A 26990-nucleotide genomic window follows, 5' to 3' on the forward strand; every position below is an offset into this window, starting at 1 on the left:
CCTCCAGGCCACCAGCTTTGTCTTCAAGATGTGCTCTGTTGCTGACTTCAAGCATTGTGTTTTTTGCGTCTCTAGAAGTTCATTTTGAGTATTTCTTATACCTTCCAGTTTTCTCCTTAATATCACGCCCTCCTTCATGAGTGTATGGAGTATATCTGTTAACATTCCTGTCTACTAATTCTATCATCTCTTTTCTGGGTTTTTTTTTGTTTTTTTGTTTTTTCTCTTCATTATGGTATTTTCTTGCTTCTTTGTTGTTTTTATTGATTAGTAATATCTCAGATGTACAGTGAAGTGAGTCAGTATATTCAGTATATGTATTTTCAAATTCTTTCCTATTATAGATCACTACAAGATACTGAATATGTTTCCTGGTTTCTTTCTTTGTTGGTTTGGGTTTGGGGGAGTTGTAGGCTGTGCTGGGCCTTTGTTGAAGTGGGTGGACTCAGTTGCCCCCTGGCATGTGGGATCTTAGTTCCCGGACCAGGGATCACACACACGTGCCCTGCCTTGGAAGGTGGATTCCTAACCACAGGACACCAGGGAAGTCCCATGGTTTGGTCTTTAGTAATGTTGACTGGATGCGTGACATTGTGGATTTTGTACTGAGTGCTAGAATTTTTTTTTTTTTTTGGTATTCATTTGAATATTTGGGAGTTTTTTCCCTGGGATGCAGTTAAGTTCCTTGAACAGTTTGTTCCTTCCAGAGCTCTCTTCTCAGTGTCTTTAACGCAGGTCCAGAATAGCCCTCAGTCAAAGGCTCATTTAGCCCCTGGACTGAGTCACCGCCTCTCTGAGGACTGGGCTTGCTGTGCTGTGGTCGGACAGGAGCTGTTCCCACTCTCGTTCTACATGGCTTAGTCCATTTGCTCCTCTCCGGTGGCTCCTTCCCTGGCCTTGGAATTGGAGCGTGCATGAGCTCTGATCAGTCCTGAGCCGGATGCTCAGGGGCCTCCTCAGCCTTCTGACGTTCTCCTCTCCTGTGCTCTGCTTCACAAATTCTGGCCGATGTGGGCGCTCCAGATCTCGAATTCTGTTTCATCTTGAGGAAACTACCCTTCTCTGCATTGCAGGCTGGATGCTCCAGGCTGTAAAGAGGGGCTGTCACAGCACTCGCCTCGCTGCCCTGTGCTGCCTGCTGTTGGGTGTCTGAAGACCGTTGTTCCATAAACCCTGTCTTTTTTCCCTTTTAATTAAGAGAGTAGATGAGCCTCTGTTCTTCCATCATGGCTAGAAGCGAACCCTGTGACGATGTGTAGACTGTTAGAAACTCACTTCACTAAGCTCAGGTCTCTCCCTTCAAGCTGCCTCATCCCACATAACCTTCACCACGGTGGTTGTGCTTCTCCTCCCAGTAGGACAGACAGAGATGGTAAGACAAAATACAATTCACATTACGTCTTACGTCACTTAGGGCTCCATCAGCCTATCTTGTTTTGCAAATTGGCTTTTCTAGATAAATATTTTTAAGCTGCAGTCTGTGGTTTTATTTTGAATCTCACTTTTAGTTAGTACAGTCTTCATACTTCGTTTAATGGCTGCACAGGGACCTATTAATATTCCACAATGTAGCAAACCTTATGTTGGCCAGTGCGTGTTGGTCTTTTAGGCAGTTTTGCAGTAAATATCTTCAGATGTCATCCCTGTTCTTCAGGATGCTCAAAGGGAGGAAGGCAGGAGGGATGACGTTCTGTTATTTCAACCTGAGTGGATCATTAGGCTACTTGGGGATTTAGTGAGTGTCTGTCCAGTGATTGGAGTAGAATATGACTTAAAGCTCAATTAAGTGAAGTTCTCAGTTACCTTTTTAGGGATATTTTTGTTCCATTGGGCATTTATTTTTATGGGAGGTTAAAGTAGCTAACTGTGAAATGACTGTTTCCTTCTACTTATTAAATTAAGTCCATATTTTTCATATGCAAATTATTTCATCAATTTTGGAAGTATTGTTAAGCAGAAGACCTTCTTCAGACAAACTTTTATGTTGGAATAATTTTAGATTTACAGAAAAGTCGCAGATAGTGCTGGGGACTCCCGAAAGCCCCGCCCAGTTTCTGTCTCCCCTCATGTCAACATCGTATATGACTGTAATATGCTTATCAAAGCCAACGTTGGTATAATGGAATTCCGGGTTTTATTTGGAGTTTACTTTTCCACTGATTTCCTTGTTCTGTTCCAAGATGCAGTCCAGGATACCACATGCATTTGGTTGTGTGTCTGCCTCGTGTCTCTGTGACTGTTTTTTTTTTTTTCCCATGACTTGGGAGAACTCTTCGAGTCATTTTGTGGACTAGCCCTCACGTTGGGTTTGCGGACGTTCTTCTCACTGTTAGACTGGGGTGACAGGCTTGGGAAAGAGCACCACAGAGATGAGCCGCCTTTCTCATCCTACCAGAGGCGTCCACGGGGTGTCAGTGGTGGTGGTAACTGCCTGCTGGGTGGGGGTGGGATCTGCCAGGCTGCCCCGCTGCAGAGCGACTGTCCCTCCCGTGTCCCCATCTGTGCTTCGGAGCGCGTCACTAGCCGCAGCCTGCCCACCCGCAGGTGAGGGGGCGGGAGAGGGTGTGGACATATGCTCCAGGTTCTCGCGTTGGGGAGCTCTGTCTCTGCTCCTCCACTGCTGGTTTCTCCCCGAGAATTTGGTTATGGCTCCTCAGAAGACGGCATGAGCAATGCAGGGTGTGTGCTTCTGCCCTGGAGGAGCTGGGTCTGCTTAAGTGGAGAGCACTTGAACCAGAACCAAGCTAGGGCTTCCCAGGGACTCAGAGTACAGGCCCACCTGAGTGGAGGAGCCCCCGGTTAGATCCCTGGGTCGGGAAGATCCCCTGGAGGAGGGAGTGGCCACCCAGGTCTCCCTGGAGAAGCCCGTGGACAGAGGAGCCTGGCAGGCCACAGCCACAGGGCCTCAGAGTCAGGTGCGGCTGACGCTTTCCACCAAGCTAGGAGACGTGAGGTTGGTGGCGTAGGCACTGCTTTCTGCAGAGCGGTGGCCTCATCGCGGTCCAGGTTGGCAGAGAGGGCTCCTGCCCGCTGCACTGCCCACACGTTCTGTTCTTTCAGCAGTCCACCTCCTGAGGGAGCTTCACAGCAGACACCAGTGTTGCCTCCCTTAAAATCCCTGTGACTTCCTGCGGTGGAAGTCACACACGTACTCCGCTCTGTAGCCCCAGGTCCCTGCAGGGAGGGCCCTGCAGCTTTGCCTGAATGCACACTGCCTCCTCACCCCTGCCTAGTTCGGGGAGCCTCCTCTCCACCCTGCCTCATCTCCCGCCTCTGACCCCTCCACTGCTTCCTGACAGCTTGAGCCTTCTGGTTGTTGCCTTGGATTTGCCGGCCACTCTGCTCCTCCTCGCCTTCTTTAAAGATGGTCACCTGCGTGTTTGCACGCCGTCCCCACTCCTGTTCACCAGCCGCCACCCAGGGCCCACCTATCCACTGATCGCAGATTTGGCAGATGGCTTCCAGTTCTTGTCTTTCTCACGCACTTCTGTTTGGGACTCCTGGCTTCTGAAATGGCACTCTCTCCTGGTGATTACAGGTGCTTCCTCATGGTCTGGCCAGTTCCTGCTCCTCTGTCTGCTCTTGAGCGCTGTCCTCACCTCGCTTCTCTTCAGTAGTGCTCCCCTCTGTGGCTTGTTAAACGCCCCCGTATCTTACTCCCAGCCTCCACCTCCTCACTGCTGCTGTGAGCAGAGCCTCTCTTTCCTCCATCCGAATCCCCTGCAGGCCTCCTCAGACCTTTACGCCAGAAAGTACAAGACCCCTGTCTCCCCACCCATTTTCTTGTTTTCTTTCCAAGGCCTGGGTCAAGAAAACAAATGGAGCCCGGCAGCCCATTCCAGTATTCTTGCCTGGAGAAGCCTGGCGGGCTTTGGTCCACAGGGTCGCAGAGTCGGACACGACTTAGCACGCACGAAGCATGAAATGTACTCTCCCTTCCTCCTGAGACAGACAGACTTTCAAGAAGACCTAGAAGATCAGATTCAAATTGTAGACTCGTGGCCTTTTCCGAGTTGGGTGTTAGCAGTCCCTGAGAACGGGCCCCCAGCAGAGCCCTCTTCTCTCCCAGCCAGTGCTGTGCGCCCACCCCCTGCCGTGGGCTGCTGCGGCCCGCCCTTGTGGCGAACACCCCAGAGGGCGTCCACTCGCTGCTTCAGGGGACCCTGGGGGGTTCTGGGGGCTCCTGGTGGCGTGGTCCCTGGACCTTGTGCGCACCGCCAGGAGGGGCCTGGTGGACGAGGGCCGGCCTCCCCGCAGGCAGCCTGCTTGTTCCCCTCCAGGTGGTGTCTCTTGCCTCCTCTGGGCCCTGCTCCCCTTCGAATGCTGCTCACCCTTGAGAATATGGTTTCTGCAGGCCTCGTCTCTCAGCGCTCTCTTTACTACTCTCATTTTGGACTTCATCTACTCAGCTCGGAGGAGTGCTTTACTGTCATGAAGGCCGCGCATGCTGTCTGTCCCTGTCTCCTTCCGTCCCTGAACTGCCACCGTCTCAAGAGGAGGACCACCGTTTGGTTCTGCCCCTGGTTCTGACACGGAGTCTCGGAAGTGGGGAGTCCTTGGCAAGTGTGGCTGGGCCCCGCCGCGCTCTGGGTCCCCCCGTTGTGGTGGCCCTGTCACAGCAGGAGATGAGGTTGCTGCAGCGTGACTCGTGCGTCCTCGGCTCACGCTGGTTCCCGTTCCTCCCACCTGTTAAATAATCTCCTCCAGAGTCCTGTGGGCTTCTGCTTCCGCATTTACTGCCAGATACAGTTCTGGAATTGTACCCTGGCCCTGGAACTGATCATGCATTTGGGGACCCCGGCACTTTTTTTAAATGAGTTTCTTTAAGAAGTCATTGGTACTCAGTATGTCAGTGTATAGTTTAAAAGTGTACACTTTAAGTTTTGACATACTGTACACCCTTGAAGGTATCAGGACATTTCGATAATGAATATCGATGGCCTCTGAGAGTTACCTGGCTTCCATGTCCATCGTGTCATCCCTCCTCCTCCAGCAGCCCCGCTTTCTGTCCTCAGACAAGGTTGCATTTTATGTGAGGGGGGCACTTTTCTTTTGGTCTGGCTTCACTCAGCATAATTATTTTGCACTTCATCTGCATTATATTACCAGTAGTTTCCTTTTTCGGAGAAGGCAATGGCACCCCACTCCAGTACTCTTGCCTGGAAAATCCCATGGACGGGGGAGCCTGGTGGGCTGCAGTCCATGGGGTGGCTAAGAGTGGGGCATGACTGAGCGACTTCACTTTCACTTTTCACTTTCATGCATTGGAGAAGGCAATGGCAACCCACTCCAGTGTTCTTGCCTGGAGAATCCTGGGGACAGGGGAGCCTGGTGGGCTGCCGTCTATGGGGTCGCACAGAGTCGGACACAACTGAAGCGACTTAGCAGTAGGAATCTACCGTTTTAAGAATTGAGCGTGCTCACCTCTGGCCGTGACCTCCCCCTCCCCACCACTTTGGATCTCAGGAGAGAATTCATCTGGGGCTTGAGGACGAGTTCCTGTAAGATGACTGGGTGCTCGCAGGCACTTGAGCTCCTCAGGGCACAGAAATAGCTGTGATCTTTGCTGGTCCCGTTAGAGTAACGAATGCTGGAGAAAAGTGTCCTCCTTTATTCGGGGGCGGAGGAGAGGGTGTCTGTTTTAAGTAGTATGCTGCTGCTGCTAACTCGCTTCAGTCGTATCCGACTCTGTGCGACCCCATAGACGGCAGCCCACCAGGCTCCCCTGTCCCCGGGATTCTCCAGGCAGGAACACTGGAGTGGGTTGCCATTTCCTTCTCCAAAGCAGGAAAGTGAAAAGTGAAAGTGAAGTCGCTCAGTCGCGTCCGACTCTTAGCGACCCCTTGGACTGCAGCCCACCAGGCTCCTCCATCCATGGGATTTTCCAGGCAAGAGTACTGGAGTGGGGTGCCATCGCCTTCTCCATTACCTAGTTCCAGTTTTAGAGACTGTTCTCTCAAGTGGGCATGAGGTTAAAGGTATTTTTGCACCTCTTTCTAAGAAGTACTCTTTATTTCTCAAATTTTTTTGTATTGGTGAGGAATTCCAAAATAATTGTGCTTTCTTCTTTAAAGGATATGCCAACAGTTTTCTAGGATTTCTCCTGTGATTTTTTTCCCACTTAAGAATAATTTTTGAAATATATTTTGAAAAGTCTCACATGGTTCTTCAATCAAAAGAGTGTGAAGCGCGCGCCGCGAGGGGCTTGGCGGCGTGTTCATCACTGCTGCTGCGTGGGGTTCTGTCGAGCCAGACCTTCAGGACACCTTGGGAAGAACTGGGCCCCATGTCAGGACTGTGAGAGGTGTTTTTCTTTTTCTGTTTTTGCCTCTTTGTGTGTGTGTGAGAGTATTTTTTGAACAATACTTTTTAGGTTTTGTTATAAGTTGACTCAAACGGTATGGAATCTGTCTGCGACATGGGAGATCTGGGTTTGACCCCTGGGTCAGGAAGATCCCCTGGAGGAGGGCATGGTGACCCACTCCAGTCTTCCTCCTTGAGAGTCCCATGGACAGCGGACCCTGGCGGGCTACAGTCCATGGGGTCGCAGAGAGTCAGACACGACTAAGCTCCGCACAGCCAAGCGTCTTGGTCAAGCTTCCTGGGCGTGGGGAGGAGGAAAGACTGTCGTTTTGCAAGTAAGACACTGCTGCTGCTCCCAGTCGCCGCCCTCCTGCCCCACCCCCACTGAAGTGCAGTTGCAGTTCGGGGTGTACAGGAGAGTGACTCGGTGCTTGCTCAGATCACACTCCAGTACACGCCGCTACAGGAGCGTGACCGCAGTCCCCTGCTCTGCAGCGTATCCGTGTTGCCCTCTTGGGTCCATTTTGCTTGGGATGAAGACGTGGTTGAGGGTCATTGGAGCGTTTCTGCTGAGTCATGGAGTCTGCTGCAACTGTGGGAAGCTGTTTCGGAGGCAGACATGGTGGCTCTCCCCAGATGCAGTTGCTGTTAGGAACGGCGGGGTCAGGCGTGCCTGTGTCACACGCCCGTGCTCCTGGGTCGTGGACGTTGGCGTCCGCACAGTTGGCAGGCCGGACCCTCTGCTCGTCCTGAGGCCTCGTGTGCGCTTGCCCCCGTGAGGGCCTCTCTGTGGACAGCACACTGCCTTCCTGCGCAGGGTGACGGGCGCGTTCCTGCTCTACTGCCTCACGCTTGCTGCCAGAGTGTCCTGGGGCCTGTTGTTAATGCTGTCTCCCCTCACCCCCCTTTCTTTTTTTAGCTCTGCTTATGACAATGTCAACAAAGTCCGAGTCGCCATCAAGAAAATCAGCCCTTTTGAGCACCAGACGTACTGCCAGAGAACGCTGAGAGAGATAAAGATCTTACTGCGCTTCAGACATGAGAACATCATCGGAATCAATGACATTATTCGAGCACCGACCATCGAGCAGATGAAAGATGTGTATCCTTTCCAGGCAGCTGCTCCGTCACCTGCTGGAGTCAGGCACCTGGACGCGCCCTGCTTGTGGGGAGGGAGGAGCGCTGCCTGTGGACGGGGACGCTGTGCTCTGCTCGCCAGTCACTGTGGCACTTGCATCAACTGACGGTTTTTCTCCGATTTTCCAGTTGTCGGTAGCTATGCTCAGTATCTTTGGCAAATCCAATTTTTCTCTGTCAGTTTCAGTAAAGATTTCCTTTCAGTAAGTGCAGTTGTGGAAAATTCTGATCAACACCTTTTCCAGTCATGTTTTTCCCACTTAAGGTATGGTTGATTATAATGGTGAAAAGGAAGGAGCCATGGACTGTGGAAGAGGGGGCCCTGCACGGCACTGCTCAGTCCACACTATCCTGATCTGAGCAGCATTTTACATCTGGGTCCAGTTATCTCATCTTTAAAACTGAGCGGCTGGCCCTTCTGATCTTCAGAGCCAGCTGAGCTCCGAGGCTGTGTGGTGACGGTGGCCGGTTTAGAACTCTGGACTAGGCCCCAGGACTGGAAGCGTGGCTGTGCCAAGGGGCCCGCCCCGCCCCTGCCGCCGGGCGCTGCGCCCCTGGGAGGCCGGTCTCCGGGGCCTCCGCTGTCGCCAGCCCTGCTCTGAGCTCTGCTGATCCTCTCAGTGCAGCGCCTCCCCTGCTGCCTGCTGTCCTGCTCTCAGATGACACGTTTTCCAGTCGTGTTTCCTTCACATCCCAAACTGTGTCCCCGTTAGTGTGAATCTGTAGGAGGTGTATAATATGTGCAGAGACATGAGTTTTAAAAAACGCCGAACACTGATGAAAGCACGCTGTGGTGAGGTTAGACGCGGGCAGCTTTTATGTTTATTTTCCTTGAGAACGAAGTCAGCTGCGCCTGAGACTCTAGCTGCTGAGGGAGGCGGGTAGTCCGGACGGCCGGAGGGCGCAGCCCGCAGGCCCCTTCGTAGCGCTGCTGCGCCTGTCTGATTCATTGAGTCTCAGCCTGAACTGCAGAGCCAGACGAGTAGACTGAGGGCTGAATTTAGTAGCGAATGTGTTCTCAGCCTGTGTTTCCAAAAGTTTTATGGTTGGTTTTTGTGGGGAAAGGAGGGGGACAGGAAGGCAGATCAAAGACTAATGAAATTAGGAGTTGATGCTGGGCCAGAGGAGAAAGTGCCCCATGCCGCCTGCTCCTCTCAGCGATGCCAGAGGCTCCTGTTGGTGGTAGGCCACGCAGGGAACAGGACTCATGCCCATGTCCTGCGTGAGCCAGGTCTCTGCTGGGGCGTCAGCGTGCACGCCAGGCAGGTGTGTGCCCTGCCGTCTCACGGGAGCTGAGCAGGAGGCCACAGCTTCAGGCCCGCTCTGCTGCGGGGCGCCAGCCTTCCGTCAGCTTCTCGTGCCCCTCCTGGGCATCAGCATGAACAGTGGGTCGTGGGCGTTCTTTTGTCTTCAGTGCTTTGCTGAGTGTAACCAGCTATTTTGGTACCTTAACGTTTCCAAACAGGTATATAGTACAGGACCTCATGGAAACAGATCTCTACAAGCTCTTGAAGACGCAACACCTCAGCAACGACCACATCTGCTATTTTCTCTACCAGATCCTCAGAGGGTTAAAGTATATTCATTCAGCCAACGTGCTGCACCGTGACCTCAAACCTTCCAACCTGCTGCTCAACACCACCTGCGATCTCAAGGTCAGCCGCATTTGCTCTCACTTAGGGCGTAGGAGTTGAGAAACCCGTTTTACTGGGGCATGTTTGTATTTATTGCTATTCGTATTAACACCAGAAATACTCAAAAGCAGTTTTATGGCAAAAAGAAATGCAAGTGAAGAGCGCTAGTCTTTTAACACGCGGCAGAAGTAAACAGGCAGCGAGGTCTGCAGACGCTCAGACACAGTGAAGGGAGTGCAGAGTCCAGTGGAGACGCGTGTGAGTCTGAGAGGGCCTGGACGCGTGAGAGGACCCTCGTGTGCATGGGTCGGAAGACTCGGTGTTCCCCAGTGTGGCCCGCAGGCTTCATGCAGTCCCTGTCAAAGCCACAGGTGCCTGCTTCTGCAGAAACAGACAGGCTGATCCTGAAATGCGTGTAGAAACTCAGGAGACCCAGAACGGCGTTAAGGAGGAGCTGCTCCAGAGGCCTCACCCTTCCTGGTTTCCAGGCCTACTGCCGAGCTGTGCTCGTCAAGACGGGGTGGTCCTGGCAGGAGTGGCATGTCGCTTGTACATCACGGAGGTAGAGTGTGTGCTTATGGCACCATCTGCGGTGATGGAGGCTCTGAAAGGAGCACTTCCAGACCCAGAGGAGAAGGCCGCCGGCTCTGGCCGGGGCCATGACGTGTCAGGAAGGAGGTGGCATCGTGCTGTCCCTCCCAGCATGCCAGCCCTGCAGTAGGTGAGTGGCCATGCCGGGCGCAGGGGACTGCAGACAGAAGGAGCAGCAGCAGACGAAGGAGTGGGGGGCCAGGGCACCAGCGCCGAGGCCTGCTCTGCTGGAGGGTCTTCTGGAACTGTCAGTGGCCCTGTCTTCAGATGGTTAGCTGGTCTGCCGGCTCCCGTGTTTACAGCTGTGTAGCAGACAGCCTGTGAGACGTGGTGGCGGCAGCTTCCTGCATCAGACACAGCTGGGGTGGACTCTATCACCTCTTAATATCCTTCTGAGTTAGACTCATGCCCTCCCCACATGGGGTGTAGCCAGCAGATCGCTGTCTGTGGGTCTGGGCACATGAGTCAGGGTGGCCTGAAGGGTGAGGGTGCTCTTAGGAACAGCCAGACCTGGTCAGCTCTTAGTGGTTTTCTTGAAAAATTATAGTGATTATTCTGATGTCTCCTACTGCTTTCCTATGGCAGATTGCTTTTGTTTGGTTTTAGAGAGCTATTCTTAATATTTTAAGTATGTAATATTTCTGGGAGAAGTTGACTTTTGCTTGAAAATGTTCATCTTTAAGAAGAGGAAACACAGAAGCATACTGCTTTGCTGTCTCGTCACTGCTGGTGGGCTTGTGTCTGCCTGGGGCCATCTCGTTCCCTGCTCACTGGGACGTGTGCCCACGCTGATTCTGTGTTATCAGCCGTCTGCACCGTCCAGGCAGTGTTTTCGAAACCCAATTTAACACACACTCAGAAACACAATAGGATGTTTGAGAAACTTGGAGCAGTTCAGTTGGCCCACATTGAGAAACGTCCATGTGGGGTACGCATCGTCCACAGGGCATGCGTACCCAGAGTCTCAGTCCAGACAGGAGTGTGGCGCGCGCCCCACAGGCAGGGCAGGGGCCAGGCTCTGAGCTCAGGGGACGCCTGCCCCTCCTCAGACCTCGGGGGCGGCCCTGATGCCGGCCCACAGCCCCCGGCCTTACTAATATCGTTATTTAGGTTCTTTTTTGAATTTTCAAGCAGGTAATTAAGTCACTTTTTCCTTTTTCCGTTGACTTCTGTGTTAATATTTTTTACTCTTGAGCCCTCAGGATGTCAGCTCTTTTAAGTGTCTTAGACCTTTAGCTTTTGACTCTGGTACAGTCAAGGCCAACAGCAGTTAGCTTCCTTTTTTGGTTTCCATAAACATGCTACGTGCTTGGTACCCAGCCTTGAGACCCCGTACACACTGGCCTCTCGCGGCCCTCCTGGAGCCCTCTCCCGCAGGCCTGCTGTTTCTCTCTCAGGGCCACAGGAAAGCAGGGGTTGTGGGCCCTGTTTGGAGGTTGTGCTTGCAGCGTGTTTTTGGGGAAACTTGCAGGGGTGTGTGGTCTCCAGACTCCATCCACAGCCCCAGGGGAGCCCCAGGCTGCTCGGGTCGGAGCATGTATGCTTCTGGGTGGGCCTAGGAAGGAGGGTTCAAAAGATAAAATGGAATGTCTCTGGGGCTTTTGTTCTAGGAGAATCTCAATTTACTCAGCCCCAAAGGTGGCCAGGTGGGAGTGGTAGGGCGTGTGACTAAGCCCTCTTCTATTTCTTGTACCATATCCTGGTTGTCTGCCTTCCTCTATATAGAACTGTAGTAAAATTTTTTTTGTAGCCTTGGCAGTTTTTGGTTACTGCTGTATTAGCTTTCAGTGTTGCAGTGTTAAAAGAACTTTAAGAGCGTGACATGAGCTTCCCGTGGATGACCATGAACAGGGTTTCCCTACATGTACCTCTTGGTTTGTTAAATTATAGCCAGTAATTTTTATCTACTATGAGTGCAGGATACCAGTAGAAAAACATGGTCCTCCTTAAGCCAACTCATTCTTCTGAGAACTGTAACTCACAGGGACAGAGGAAACGTTTCCCCCGTCTTCCCAGTGGGGTCCAGGCTTCAGGGTAGGCACGAAGCCCCGGTTGATGAAGTACGGTGCTCCCTTAAAGTAAATGCCAGCTGATAAACGCACAAGAGTACGCAAAACGCACTCTTGCCTGGAAAATCCCATGGACGGAGGAGCCTGGTGGGCTGCAGTCCATGGGGTCGCTGAGGGTCGGACACGACTGAGCAACTTCACTTTCACTATTCACTTTCATGCGTTGGAGAAGGAAATGGCAACCCACTCCAGTGTTCTTGCCTGGAGAATCCCAGGGACGGGGGAGCCTGGCGGGCTGCCGTCTATGGGGTCGCACAGAGTCGGACACGACTGAGGTGACTTAGCATAAACGCACAAGGGATCATAAAGTTAGAGAAGTCACCGTTGTGCAGCTCCCAGCGACGTAGCTGGTTGGTGCAGTGCGTTCCTGGGCCCTTTACTCAGGACTCCAGTCCCCTTGGGGCTCCTGCCGCCTCCCCACGTGGACGCCTGTTTACCTCCCGCCTCCACCCAGGCTGGAGCCTCTCTCAAGCCCCGCAAGGTGTCATGGCCTGAAACAGCAGTATCGTGTTTGAATGCGAATTTCTGAGGTCAGGACTTTGGTCAGGGAACAGGGGGTGCGGTGACTGCTCTGGGCTCAGCCTCTGGACCGCAGCTGAGAGACGTGGCCCTGGAGGCTCAGATCGTCGCCCACAGGCCTGGTGGTTGGCGCCACGGCATGGCCACGTGTCGCCCACGTGACGTGGTGTCCCCACGACACGGCCAGAGGCCCCCAGTTCCCCAGGTGGAAGCCACAGCGCCTTTTATGGTCTCACCTGGGAAGTCGCACGGCGTCACTTCCAGTGTTCTCTTGGTTCAGGCAGTGGGAACGGTTTGCCCGGCTTCCAGAGGAGGGAAGATCAATCCTGCCCTCTTGATACGAGCTCAGCCCCAGAGCTTGAGACCCGTGGGGGGGTCAGGGTTACGTTGGCGTGGCTTTCTTCAGAGGAGCCCTCTCCACAGCTGTCTTTAGGTTGCTCACACCACGTGGGCCTGTCTCTGTAGAGGTGTGAGGTCCTATCTGCCTCCCCGAGTGCGGCTCCTGCTTCTGTTTCCGCTCCCAGACGAGGGTGGAGACGTCAGCCCCAGGACTGAGCCCACTGATCTGGGGGTCTGGATGCAGGCTTTTCACCTGGGGTTCTGCTGACCACAGAGAGCTGTGACTCGTGTCTGGACCCGGCCATGCCGCGTGAGCCGAGGGTGCCCAAGGAGTGGTGCGCGGTGCGGGCGCGTTGCAGATTCAGACAGTCCGTCAGCCCGCGGCTGTCCAGGGTGTGATGGCCTCAGCAAGCCGTCTGGCTGTGGAGGTGAGGCTGGTGCTGGAGGCCAAGGGGGTCTCAAGACGCCACAGTGACTGTGCGGCCCTGTCCAGAGTGCCCAGAGCACGGCCCTGGAAGAGCCACAGAGCAGGCGTGGTGTTTGCTCCTCCTGAAGACGCACTGACAGGGGCCAGAGGACGGGAACTGGGCGGCATGGATGCAGAACTTCTGAGGGCTCCATCGAGGAAGCGGCAGGGCTTCGGGTCAGAGGTGCCGCGGGGGGTGCCAGCCTCCACGGCCAGGAGCCCTGAGGAGGTGGGTGGAGCCTGCAGAGTCTTTTTAAGTTGAGACCTTCAGCTGTGGGGTCTCTGCAGAGGCTGGTGTCTGTTAAGTCGTCTGAGTATTCCTAAGCTGTGTCCCTGCCTCCGTGTCTCTATTTTTAGGGACTGAGCTCAGACCCTTGTCACTTTTCAACCGAATTAGAGCAGTCAGCCTCCAAAGTGATCTCCGTCTTCCAGGCTGCCTTCTGCTAGATTCTGGTCTGTGTTAGCATCTCTGTCTGTCTGTCTCTCTTTCTCTATCTCTTGGATTAGTTCCCCAGGAGCTAGGAATTAAAGGGTCCTGCAGTTGTTTGGGACCAAATATGTTCCAGTTACTCTCCTCACACATTGTAATCTGGAGTAGCCCCAACCGTTGCATGGTCAAGGCCGGCTTGCATGAGTCAGGAGAAATTAGAGGCTGGATTTTTTTTTTGGGGGGTAAGGATCCGTCTTCAGTGTGTGGAACGTCTTGTACAGCTTTGGGAGTGGGTTTGACTACAGGAGGGGAAGGAGGTGGGCAGAACAGAGGAAGAGGTCACATGTGTGGAGAGAGGCCACGCTGGAGAGGTTGGTCCCAGCAGTGACCGTTCCAGCGCTCGCTGGGGGCTGGTTTGAGTGACCTTACTCTGTGCAGAACTGTTTATCAAGTGGTCTAAGCAGGATTGCTGTGGGTAAGCAGATAAGTAGAGGCTGCAAACCGTTGAAAATGTGTTCTGGGCAAGACTCTGCAGCCTGTTCCTTTCTGACTCGAGGTGGCTGCCATCCCTTTGTCGTGAGGAGCAGGTAAGTGGGCGTGTGTCGTTGCCTCGGGGCTCTGCCGCCCGAGAGCGGTGGCGCTTGCTGTCGCTTGCTGTCGCGTCACAGCTGCGTCCCGCCAGCGTCTGTGTGGCTCTGCTGCTGGCGACCTGACTCTCAGAAGCTGTCCTGTCTTGTTCTCCCCTAGATCTGTGACTTTGGCTTGGCCCGTGTTGCAGATCCAGACCACGACCACACAGGGTTCTTGACAGAGTACGTGGCCACTCGCTGGTACCGGGCTCCAGAAATCATGTTGAATTCCAAGGTAAGGACCAGGTTTGCATCGGAAGAAATCCAGGAGCCCAGAGAACTTAGGCCGTGAGTTGCACTCGGCCTGGGCTGAGGCTGGGTCTGTCTGGCCAGCCCCAAGGTACTGGCTTGTCTCCCTTCAGCACTGACGTCCGGGCTGGGCTAGCGCTGGCTTACAGAGCCGAGGGGCGTGCTCCCGTCGTGGGCCCCTGCGTCCCGCCCCCGAGCAGCCCTCCTCCACCCGGGCAGCTTCCTCCTGTCAGCTGGGTTGTGTGTGTGGACTGTGGTCGTGAATGCGGACCAGGGCTCTCCTGTAAGAGTCAGACTTACCTGATACGAAGAAGCCTCTTCAGCAAAATTGCAATAAAATTGGAAGAAAACATTGGTGTGGGAAAAATAAGAGCTGCTGTAACTCTTTCAAAATGACACGGTGGTCCGGCATCCAGGTCGAAAGCGCACTGCCAGCAGGGCCTTTGCTCACAGGAAACGACCAGAGAGTCTGTGGAGCAGGGCAGAGTCGAGAGTGGCCGGTGCGAGGGGCGTGAGCAGCGGCCGCAGCGAGGGTGGCCGTGGGGCCTCGTGAGCCTTGGCCCGCTGCGCTCAGGCAGCGTCTGGCTTGCGGTCGGCGCGCCCGACATCTCTCAGTCATCCTGAGCCTTGTGTCGCGAGGTCGAGAGTCCAGAACTCCGTCCCGTCCACCGCGATGTAACACGTGTGAGGAAGGCCACGAGAGTAGACGCTGGACCCACGTCCAGGTGTCGGAACCAGACGTCGTCCTGAGAGGCTCGATGGCAGTGAGTGAAGTGCACGGCCCAGGGGCTGGTTCTCTCCCTCCAGCCCTCACGTGAAGGACTAGGGCCACGCGTGGGGTTGCCTCTGCGAGGAAATGGAGCCTGTTTACAGCAGGTAGCTGCTCTTGGTGTCACACCTGCGTGGAGTCAGCTGTAGAAGTAAAAATCCATTAGAATAGATGCCATCGTAAAGGAGGATTTGGCCTAACAGATGTTTCACAGAAGAAAACGCTGTGCTGATTCTCTCATAATTCCCGACCGCAGACAGCGCCACAGGGCAGGCCCCTGCGGTGGATGGCCACGTGAGTCGCTCGGTGCCGGGCCCTCCCGCCGTCTCCGGGGGACCCCCGGGCGGTGGCCTCCGCTCTCGTGCGTGGCTTGCGTCCTCTGACTCACGGCTCCTCTAGCCCGAGAGGCCCCTCCCAGCATGTCCAGCGTTTCCTTTTCAGCACACCCACGGGAGAATTGGGTCGGGGGACACCTGTGTACCCCTAGCCTCACCAGCGTTGACGTCTTCCGCCTGCCTGTCTCCCCGCTCTCCTCTCACTTCCCCCGCGTCAAGCTCTGACTCCTACCGGACTGACTTGAGGAGCTGGCGAATGCTCCTGGGCAGGCGGCATGCCCTCCGCGCGCCCGTGACGGCAGCCTCGTCCGGCGCTGGCCCTGTTGTGTCCTCACAGCGGCGTGTTGCGGCCCCTGTGCTGTGCCCATGTGGGGTCGCCCCCGCTCCTCCACAGCCCGGATCACTTGGGGAGCGCAGAGGTGGCCTCACGCCCGCCTGAGCTCTCCCTGCTTCACAGGGCGGGCTCCTCCTGAGGGGCCCGGGTCACTCTTGGCTGCACAGGCCCCGCAGGGTCTCAGAGGCCATGTCTGGGGCTCGTCTTCCCGGAAGCCTCTCCCCGAGGTGCCCGTGAGCACCGCTGTGTCTGTCAGTGCTCCTGCTGGGGCTGCAGAGCCCGCTTCTCTAAGTTACATAACGAGCTGGCATCCGTCCGTGAAGGAGCGATCACACGTCTTTCTCTTTCTCCTCCTCTGACCCCGTCTTTGTTCTGAAACATTACTGGACTCAGGGTGGCTCTGGCTTTTGTTTGTTTGCTGTCCGTTATCTTCCTCTTTTTTTTTCTAAGCACTCACTGTCCCAGCTTTGGCTGGAGCGCTCTGTGTATTTATAATACGGCACTTGACAGCATTTGTAACTTGCGGAGCAGGGCAGGAATGGGAGAGGCGAGGGTCGCAGACACCCCGTGCTCCAGACCCCGCAGCGTCTAACAGCTTATCCAGGACCCTAAGCGGGCTTGTTTATGTGGGTTTTATCTATCAGTATTTACTATATGGAAGTGAAAACTGAGAAGTTTTAACGTGTTAATTTTTTAAACGTATTTTAAACTAAAAGTTAACGTGCATTAGGCATTTCTCGTTTTTTAACTATCTTCCACAAGAAAAACATTTTAGTGAGAACAGTGGTGGTCTCATTTTTGCCAGTCTCTCCAGCATTTGGCTTGATTTGGGCATGCTGGCTTCTCACCTGGCTCTGCCTTCAGTCTCAACTCTGCGGTTTTGGTTTGAGTTAGTGAAGAAGAGTCTTGGCGTGAAGCTAGGAACCTGGTGGGGGACGGGGGACTGCCCCGTGGACGTGAAACCACGGCCTGGTGGCTCTTGCTGAGACCCACACCCGTGTGAGGTCCTATAACGCCCAGCATCAGGAGAGCAGGGCTCGCTTTTGTCTCATTTCACGTGTGGCGTCCCGGAAGAGCGTCCTGCGCGTGTGAGAGAGTGAGTGACCAGGAGGACACAGGACGCTGCGGTCGTGGTGGGGGGCAGCCCACGGGGCTCAGGGGCACTGCCCCCCCAGTGTACCGTCCCCCTGGCGTCGTCCCCGGCGCCCCCTCGCCGGCTCTTCACCCTTTGCCCTCTGCTTTCTCATTCTCTCTCCGTGTGCAAGTCCCTTGAGAATGAACCCCCACTGACTGTGTCAGTCTGCGTGTCCTTAGCAGCGGTTCAAGTGCTGCCTGAGGACAGTTGGTCTCCACCTAATCGTGGTTATCAGTTCAGTTCAGTCGCTCAGTCGTGTCTGACTCTTTGCGACTCCATGAATCACAGCACGCCAGGCCTCCCTGTCCATCACTAACTCCCAGAGTTCACTCAGACTCTCGTCCATCGAGTCAGTGATGCCATCCAGCCATCTCGTCCTGTGTCGTCCCCTTCTCCTCCTGCCTCCAATCCGTCCCAGCATCAGAGTCTTTTCCAATGAGTCAACTCTTCACACGAGGTGGCCAAAGTACTGGAGTTTCAGCTTCAGCATCATTCCTTCCAAAGAAATCCCAGGGCTGATCTCCTTCAGAATGGACGGGTTGGTTATAGTTGCTGTTAATACAGTAGCAGTGTCGGTAGGCGGCATGTTAACAACTACTGGGACATCCTAGGGAGATACCCCTAAACCCCCAATCTTATTGGAAAGAATTATTTTGAAATTCAGCCCACTTTATCAGAGATATAGATCTGATCATTAAATCTTTGATTTTCAAAAAATACTTTGCTATATTTCTGTTGCCTTTAATATTTAACTGGATTTTTTTCCCCCGTAGCTGTTCTCCACATGTCTTCTTCTACTTATCACTAAAGCATTCTCCACAGAACTCTGCTTCTACAGTAACAGCCTTTTGTCACTGTCGTATGGTAATTCTTCCATGTCTTTTCACCGAATCCTTTAAAAGAAAAACTGTACCTGAAAAATGAATAAAAAAAGATGAGAGATAGGAGTTAGTTGAGTAGGGTGGAGCCAGCACGCCCTCATGAACCCAGAGATCATGGGTGGTTGTTGTTTTGTTTTTAATGATTTTCAGAATGAAGAAAGATATTCTGGAAATGGAGCAACGCCCCTTCTGAGTGACTTCCGAGTTTAAAAAAAGAGGTCCCCAGATGTCTGAGAGTAGTCAGTGGCTGCTCACTGCTTTCTCGTTTTCCCAGCTTCAGCTCGAAGGGGTTCTAATTCTTTCTCTCAAATCATTTGATAAAAGAAATGAGGTCTGCTACAGAAATTCTAACTTAATAAGTGAATGTGCTCTGAAGAGAGGAATGAAATCCAGCAGCCTTGGTTTTTTAGCGTCTTATAAGAAAGCCGGTTGCGTTTGTCTCTGCACGCTGTCCCACGCACGTCTGAATTGCAGGGCAGGCCGCGCTCGTCGTCACGGGGCGGCAGGGGTCACTCTCCCTTCTCCCGCTGCAGGGCTACACCAAGTCCATCGACATCTGGTCCGTCGGCTGCATCCTCGCGGAGATGCTCTCCAACAGGCCCATCTTCCCCGGGAAGCACTACCTTGACCAGCTGAACCACATTCTGGGTAAGGTCCTCAGCGTCCGGGGCCCACGTTCACGTCAGAGCCCTTCGTGAGGTGGCATGGAGACGATCTTGCAGCTCTGGGGCCTGTCCTGGGCATGAGCTGTTTCTCTTGGTCCTTGACGGAACACTCGGTGAGAAGGGCCAGCGCTGGGAGGTGGTGAGAAGACGCTGAGCGCCGGGGCCCATTCCCCGCTGCTGGCGGCACGCGGCTGGTTCACCGTGGTCTTAATAACTGACAGCAGATTATTTTATCTGATAGGTATTCTTGGATCCCCGTCGCAGGAAGACCTGAATTGTATAATAAATTTAAAAGCTAGAAACTACCTGCTCTCTCTTCCACACAAAAATAAGGTGCCATGGAACAGGCTGTTCCCGAACGCGGACTCCAAAGGTGGGTACGCTTGGTCTGTGTCAGCCTCTGGGCCCCGGGGCCGCGGCTGCTGCGTCGTAACACGGCCCCGCTGGGGGCTCGGTCTTCACTGCCCTCCCTCTCTTTCGGAGCCGCCGCGGCCGTGGGCTGAGGGGTCTGGGGGTGATGCCTGGCTTTCCACATGTGGGTTTGTTTGGTACTTAGCTTGGATTAAGTTCATGTCTTTAGAATCATCGTGTCATTGGATAATTTTTAAATTCAGGTTTATCGTAGAATAATTTACATAGAATAAGACAGCCTTTTCGGTTGTGAAGCCTTTGAACTTTAACAGATGTATACGGTCCTGTAACTTCACGCCAGTCGGAACACAGAGCATTTCCGTTGTTCCCCAAAGCTGCATCGTGCCTTTTTGTGGTCAGTCGCCCCCCTTGCCCAGGCCTGACACCTGGGGGCTGCTGAGCCCACAGGCTGGGCGGGTCTGCGGGCCCTCGTCCTGCGGTGCCAGATGGGGCATTCCGTGCCCGCAGTGGTGCCCCGAGAGCACCAGAGCAGGGGCCGCAGGGTCTGAGAGCAAGGCGCCTCTGCCACAGCCTGCTGGTCAGAGAACGTCTCACAGCCAGCCCTGCTCCCCTCACTCAGAAGCTGCAGAGGGCTGGGGGCCGGTTCGCCTGCCGGCAGCTCGCGTCTGCTCTCCTCCTGCAGCATGCAGAGGTAAGTGTGTCCGCTTAGGAAACAGACGGGTGTCTGTTCTAAGGCCCTGGACACTCAGCAGCAGTAAGACACAGTAAGAGCCTGCTTGCAGGTAGCTCAGCGTCTGGATTTGTCTTGTTAATAGTGGTTCACAGAGAAGGGAATGTAGAGTCTCTTAAGTACAGGAAACCGGCCTTGATACGATTTATTGTAGGAGGTGTGGACCTTGAAAGCTCCTCGCAGCTTGGTGATGCGTGTGTGGTCACGGCCGTGCGAGGGTCACCCTCTGCACACGGCTGGTGCAGGGGATGCTCTGGAGCCCGAGGGGCAGGTCGGCAGCTTTGCCACGTTTGTGCCTGCAGCTCTGGGTATTGAACTTGTGGGTTCGCCAACCAGATGGGAAAACGGCATTTTAATTTGTTTTTCTTTAATTAAGAATGAGGTTGAATGTTTTTTCACGTTTGGAGGCTGCTGAGTGCCTTGAACCAGTAGTAGTATAGATTTTCCTTCATAGAAGGGGTTCTCTCCAGAGTTACTGTGGTGAAGGGGAAGAGATGACTCTTCAGCAGATGTTACGGGGCTCGTCGAACAGCTGTCTGAAAGAAAATCAGATTAAATCACTATTCACACATGAGAGTGAACTGTAAAACAATTGATGATCAAATACTTTTCTAAAAATCATACTGTTAGAAGTTAACAGTATTTAGAGTACTCACTATTTTTCTGATCTCTGCATGGGGGAGAAATATCTTCCTGAGCTTTGAAAACAAACACACCAAGACAACAGGCGTGAGTGAAAGGCTGGTAGGTTTGATCACAGGAGAGTAGAGTGATGAGACCCGGCGTGGACAGCGTGTAACCCCTCCAGGCTGCACAGCGCCTCGAGCGTCCTGGTGCTGCTGTGCTGACACCGCACGGTCCCGCTCGGCCCTGTGCTCCGGGGGCAGGCTGGGCGCCCAGGCCTGTGCCTTGGGGCAGTCACTGACCTCACCACCGCGCATTTTCCTTAACTCAGAATGGGATGAGTTTCACCCACCTCATAGGAGAGTTGGGAATACACCCCTAAGCGTGATTTTCACAAAGAGTTCATAGCAAGGGGAGCTACGAGCGAGCAGTGTCCACTGAGGAGGTAGCACAGCACTCGTCCCACATCGTGTGGCTCTCGGCTGCGTGAAAGAAGACGCAGAGGAGGTTCTACAGACGCGTCAGGGACGAGCGATGTGAAGGGCTGTGCGTGCGGGGAGTCCTCAGACAGGAGGGCCGGCTCTGAGGCCTTCTCTGCCCTTCATGGGAGCCCTGACTGGCCTCAGCCCAGAGGGCTTCACCAGCCCGGGGACCAGCAGGCCCTGGACTCCCGGCACGGCCACAGTGACCACGTCTGGCCTTGCGATGCAGCAGTGCCTTCTCCGCCCACCTCTCCTGTTGGCCAGCCTCGCTTCTCACCGTGACATGGTGGCCTCCAGCAGCTCCAGGCTCACACTGGCCTGTGTCCTGAGAGCTCCCGCCCCTGGTGGTCACTGTGGCCAAGGCCTCTGTCCCTGTTTCCCACGGGATCTTTGTTCCCCAGCCGGGAGTCAAACTCATGCTGCTGCCATGGAAGCTCGAAGTCTTCACCAGCAGGGAAGTCTCCTGTTTTTTGAACTTGAAAAAACCGCAGTTCTTGTGAGAAATCTGTCTCCGTTTGTCGGATCGCCCGCTGTTTGAACAGTAGGCAGACTTCCTCACCGCCCTGTAAACACGCCTGCGTGTGCGTCCTCAGTGGGACCGTAAGCAGTGTCCTGTCTGCCCATAGAGTCTCGGTGCAGTGGGTGCTGAGCTGACTCCAGGGTCAGGAGAGTTTAGCAGACGGCAGCTGAGGTCCTGGAGGAGGCTGGGGGTGAAGATGGGGACTCTCGCGGGGTGGACTGGAGTCCTCCCTGGGCAGCGCCAGGGGGCAGGGCCTTGGAGCCTGTAGAGGAGGAGGCCTCCATTTCAGGTCCTGGGGGCCACTCAGAGGGGTGAGGGCACAGGGTGGGGGTCTCAAGGCGCCAGAAAGGACCCCGGGGAGTGGGGACTAGGGCACAGCAGGCAGGGTCAGCCTGGGAAGGGGACAGGGTCCCCCTTTCCCAGAAGGACGCGTGTGGACCCACTGGAGTGATGCCCAGGGAGGCCACCCTGGGGAGCCTGGTTTCCCGGTAGGATGTGCCGGCCGCGGGGAGGGCCTGACCCGCCCTCGTGAGCAGGAGGCGCGTGCTCGGGGCAGAGCAGGACTGTCCGGGGCCCCAGGGTTCTTGGCCGTGTGCTCCTCAGCCCTGAGGCCCCACGGCCCTTCCCGGCGCCCGTGGGGTGAAGCCCTTGGTGGCAGCGCCGGCGTCTGCCCACCGTGCTCTGCTGCCGTCTGCCCGGGGCCTCAGCAGCAGGGCTCTGAGCCCAGAGTCCAGGAAGTGCAGCTGTGGTGGCGCGACCTGTACAGGTGGCCGCCTCCTCTGGCTCCACTCGGGACTTGGAGCTGAGGGTGGACAGGACAGGCGGCAGTCTTGTTCTGGATCAGAGTCCCTCCTGGTGGGTGAGGAGGCTCAGAGCGAGCACCAGCCAGGCGAGCTGCCCTGGGGCCTGGTGGGGGAGTGACCCATGCGGCAGACGGTGGGGTCACAGAGCTGCGCTCCCCCAGAGTTAGGGGTCCCGTGGGGTCCTGGAGAGGCAGGGTCCCGGCGGGACGCCGTCCGGCCTCAGAGGGACGTCGGTCTTGGAGGGCCAGTGGCCTCTGCACCCAGGGACGCGTGTGCGCAGGCAGCGTGACTCAGTGCAGGTGCAGCGCCCGGCCTGCACCTGCCCGCAGCTCGCCTCCCCCAGCCTCCTGTCCCTGCACACAGGCTGGAGGCCAGGCCTTTCTCCAGTAGCAAAGAAAAGAGAAAAGCTCTTTTCCTTTGAAGTTGTTGCCTAGGATTGAACTTGAAGGAACGTGAGGTCTGATTTAGGAATGCCCGTCGCCTGGGGGTGCGTGCCTCTTAGCAGCAGCAGGAGGTGGAGGTTAAAGACAGTGCTGGGGGCTCTCAACGCTGCAGACAGAGGTCCCGGAGTCCTGAGGCAGACGGCCACTATAGGGAGGGGCGGGGGCAGGCCCCGGGGCTGCTGGGGCTCAGCAGGCGTCCCACGCTCCCCTGTCGCTATTCCGCTATTCCGGGAAATGTGCTGTTGGTAGAAATTAGGGTTAGGGTTAGGACTTAAAAAAGATCCTGCTGCTTTTCACACTTCGCTTTATGGACATGAAAAACGCCCTTCATTGTGTGGAGTTTCTCTTCACGTCCAACGTGGTTTACTGCTTGGATGAAGGTGGGGAGCAGGGGCAGAGCCCAGCAGGGAACATGTTTCCAGGGCCCTGCGCTTCACACACACCTGTCAGCCGGAACCTGGAAGGAGGGGGCTGCAGCCACAGGGCAGGAAGTAACCAGGGCCACAGCAAGCTTGGAGCTGACCCAAGAGCGGTAATACGCGCAGCCTCTGCTCGTGACCCTGCAGAGTGGGGCCATGCTTTCGGACCAGGCCGGGTTTTACGGGCAGAGTTGGGCCTGAATCCTGGCTCCCTGTGCAGCCTCTGCAGAGCGCGCCGCCTTCCTGAGTCTGGTCTCTGCCATCAGACACTCAGGTGAAGCAGGCTCCCCTGAGCGCATGGCTCCCTCAGCTCCCCCGTCTAGTGGGTCTTGACTTAAACAGGGAGTGCGCAGTCTGTTCGGTGACTGCTCCTTTGGCTTCTCATCTCTGCAAAACCTTTCTCTCTGTAGCTCTGGATCTACTGGACAAAATGTTGACGTTCAACCCTCACAAGAGGATCGAGGTGGAGCAGGCTCTGGCCCATCCTTACCTGGAGCAGTACTACGACCCGAGCGATGAGGTGAGAGTCCGGCAGGGGCTGCCTGCCTGGGCGGAGGGGGAGCGCGCACGGATCCGTCAGCTCCCCCAGGAGCAGTGGAGGCCGCCTCCCTGTGGCAATAGGGCAGCAGCGGAGAACCAGAGACCCGGGCTCCCCTGCCCTGGGCGCCCGCGCAGCAGAAGAGCGGCACGCTAGGGCCCCACACTGCGAGCCCCCCGCAGGGAGAGCAACTGCGAGTTCCTCCTTTCCCCCCTTTCGGAGGCCAGAGCCGAGTTTGGGGTGTGTGTTTTCCTCCCCTTAAGACCTGGTGTGAGAACGGCAGGGATGAGGGCTGGGTGCCTGGTAACAGCACTGAGTGTGTGAGGAGAGTCTTTGATGTACATACACAGTGTCAACTTTCTGGTCAATTTATATAGAGAGGGGATACTTTAAAAAAAAAAAAAAAAGTACCAGAAAATACAAGAAACTTCACTTTGTAGTCTGGTTACACAGACACCGTTATTGAAATTTTGGAGTATTTCCATCTCATTCTTACATTTTTGTATCTAAATTTAGAAAAAATAAAGCAGGGTTCATTCTGTTTAACACAAGCATGGCCGTTTGCCACAATTCTCGTCGCCCGCGAGGCTTCGTGTTTCACCGCGAGGCTTCTTCATAGGAAGGCGCTGCTGTGTGTACCGGACGCGCGTGTGTGAGCATTGGGCAGCCAGCCGCAGCCCTCCCCGCCAGCGCAGCCCTGGCCACACCCCAGCGCCGTGCGGGCCGCTGCCCGCTGTCAGGCCTGGGTGCATGGGGCACGCCGCACACCTCGGGGGGTGGGTGCTGCCGGCGGGAGCCCAGGGCCTGGGCTTGCAGCCTCCACCACAGCCCCTCGTCTCAAAGTTCTGCTTTCTCTTCAAGCCCGTCGCCGAAGCACCCTTCAAGTTTGACATGGAATTGGATGACTTGCCCAAGGAAAAGCTCAAAGAACTCATTTTTGAAGAGACTGCTAGATTCCAGCCGGGATACCGATCTTAAATTTGTCAGGTACCTGGAGCTTTAACCATAGAATAAGTCCTGGCCAAGGAGACAGGGTGGTGTTAATGTCATTAAAGAGGGGTTTTAGTATGGAAGCTTTGCAACCTGAGGTGTGGGGAACCATACAGCCGTGATGGTTGGGTTTTTTTTAAAGTTCTCAAAAGAGGAAACACTGATCTCAATTTTAGAGAATCTGTGGAAGAGGAGAGAGTGCGGCTTGTGTCCGGACTCTAGGAGCGAGTGTGTCACAAGAATTAGGCTGGGGTTGAGGCCTCTGCTGGGAAACGCTTGGGGCGGTCCGGCTTGGACGTTGGACGGCTGGCCAGGGGCTCCGCACGGCTTCTCCGTGCCCCTCCCCTGTCCTGGGGGGGGCGGTGAACCCCGAGTCCTTCTGCTCCCAGTGAGACTGCGTCTGTTGGCAGGGGGCGCGGGTTTGACCTGGAGTATGATGTCCTCAAGTGAGACAGGACATTAGAGGGGCGCTGGGGCCTCCGGGAGGCCTGGTAAGCCCTCGGGGCTGCCTCTCAGGGCTCGGGGTGACAGGGGGGCCCTTCCTGCCCTTCCCAGTCCAGCCTGCCAGCCTTACCTTCCGGCCAGCCCGTGGCTGTGCTGGTCACGCTTGGGCAGAGAAAACTGGGGCATTTAAGGCAGCGCTGGCTGCGCCCATGTGATGATTCTGGCCCACCTGCCTGTCCAGCGTGGGGGCGGGTGTGCTGAGAAGAGGGGCAGCAGCGTCCACTTACTGGGCATTTACAAGACGTGTGCATCCCAGGGTGGACCGCCGGTTAGTAAACGGCACCCCGCCTGCACACTGCAGCTGGAGAAGCCTGCGTGCCACAGCCAAAAATACACAGAGACCAACGGGGAAAGTGAGCGGCCTCTGGGAGGCTTCCCCGTGGGCCACGCCTCAGATGTGGGCGCCGCCTCGACCGCGGGTTGGGAAGCAGATCCCCCCACGTGCCGTCAGTTGTGGCCAAAGAAGGGCGTCCAGGAGCGTGGTGCCGGCCCGGCCGTGGGGTGGGGGCCCGGGGCTGGGGGCGAGCCCTGTCCCAGGGGGCGGTTCCGGGAAGGCGGGCTTTGCTGCAGTGGTGTTCTCTGTTTTCGCGCTTTTCTGTCCTCCTGCCGCTGCCGTTTCCGTGCGGCGCGTCCGTGGCTCACGGAGGGTCTGTCTGTCTCCCCACAGGACACGGGCCGAGCACGGCACGCAGACCCCGCGGCTCTCCTGCAGCTCCCGACCCGCCCGTCCCCTCCCGTCTGCGTGTCCACCTGACTCCTCTGAGCCGTCGGAGGGGCGGCTCCTGGTGGTTGTGGCTTCTGTGCTTTCAAAGAACTCCCTCCTGCCAGAGCTCTGTTCTGGCCCCGTGCGCGTCGCCTCCGGTGGCCTGCGGCTGTGCGTCCCTCAGGGCTCCTCCCGCCCACCTTGCTTCAGTCACTAGCCGCCTTCTGCTCTGAGAGACGCAGTGGCCCCTCCCCTCCTGAGTCCTGCCCCGGTGCCCTGCCGGTCGCGTCCCCTGGGCGCTTTACGGCAGCGACCGCCCCCTTGCACTCCCGCCGCCTCACGTCACGCGGATCCCACACGGGCACAGGTGTGGCTTGTAGAGCACCGTCTCTTCTCTAAACGGGAGGAGGCCCACGTCGGGCAGCTCACCTGCCCCGTCGGGGGCACAGCCCTCGCAGGACGCGTCCCACGCAGCCCTGCCTGCTTGCGGGACTCCCGCCAGCAGAGGCGGCTCCCCGGGATCAGGTGAGGGGCGCAGGCCGCGGGGCGCCCGCCCGACGCCTGAGGGCCAGGCGGGGGCACATGCGTCCTCCGGGAGCGCCTGTTGTACACTTCTTCCCTCCTGCAGCATGTCAGCATCTCAAGTTCATCCTCCACCCCCGGTGTGACGGTGTGTGCTAAAGCCCGGTGAGCCTTGGCTGAGCGCCGCCCTGCGCCAGGGCCCAGTCACGCGTGGGGCGCCCGAAGAAGCCCGCCCGCCCCCGGCCCTGGCACCGGCTGCCCCGCCGCGTGGCGCGGCCTCCTGCCCCTGAGCTCTGCGCGCAGCACTCTGCCTGTCCAGCCGTCACTGTCCCCTCGCATGACTGTTACAGCTTCTGTGCGGAGATGAGTCCACGTGCCACGCACCTGTGGTTGAAACGAGACTCTGTTGTTACCTCTGAGTTGTGTTCCACGGAAAATGCTCTCCAGCAGATCACTTAGGAAAAGTTTCTCAGTTCTCAGCTTTTCATTTCTCAGCTGTCCTTTCTTTCTTGTTTGGATTTTGACAGCAGTGGAGAGTGGGTTATATAAAGACTGCCTGCTAACACAAACAGAAATGCGCTTGTCATTCCTGAAAATAAACGGGCGTCCTCTATCTCCTGCTCACATTAAGATTCAGTGTCGATTTCCTCTGGATCGTGGGGTCCGAACCAACAGTCAGGTCAGGCTGTGCTTAGACCAGGAAGCCCAGCGGGCCCGCTCCCTGCTGGGCGCTGCCCGAACACCTGGGTTTGTGTAAGGCCATGTAGACAGCGTTGTGGAGGGGTTTTTTTCCTCCACACAGCAGAGCATCAGTTCTGACATGCTCCTGAGATCACAGGTCTGTGGTGTTCTGTC

The 26990-nt window shown here is 55.8% G+C and overlaps 1 protein-coding gene across 1 annotated transcript in view; it reads left to right on the forward strand.

Annotated features, from left to right (window-relative positions):
• The window catches only part of MAPK1 (mitogen-activated protein kinase 1), a 55106-nt gene extending 28341 nt beyond the window's left edge, over window positions 1–26765 (forward strand). The window contains exons 2-9 of the mRNA XM_070769974.1: window positions 7223–7405; window positions 8906–9095; window positions 14236–14352; window positions 18354–18468; window positions 18727–18858; window positions 23289–23398; window positions 24278–24403; window positions 25578–26765. Coding sequence (XP_070626075.1) covers window positions 7223–7405; window positions 8906–9095; window positions 14236–14352; window positions 18354–18468; window positions 18727–18858; window positions 23289–23398; window positions 24278–24394 — 964 coding nt within the window. The 3' untranslated portion in view covers window positions 24395–24403; window positions 25578–26765. The remainder of the gene's footprint in view (window positions 1–7222; window positions 7406–8905; window positions 9096–14235; window positions 14353–18353; window positions 18469–18726; window positions 18859–23288; window positions 23399–24277; window positions 24404–25577) is intronic.
• The last annotated feature ends 225 nt before the right edge of the window (window positions 26766–26990 follow it).

Source organism: Bos indicus, chromosome 17 (assembly GCF_029378745.1).
Source record: "Bos indicus isolate NIAB-ARS_2022 breed Sahiwal x Tharparkar chromosome 17, NIAB-ARS_B.indTharparkar_mat_pri_1.0, whole genome shotgun sequence".
In the NCBI taxonomy this organism is placed as follows: Eukaryota; Metazoa; Chordata; class Mammalia; order Artiodactyla; family Bovidae; genus Bos; species Bos indicus.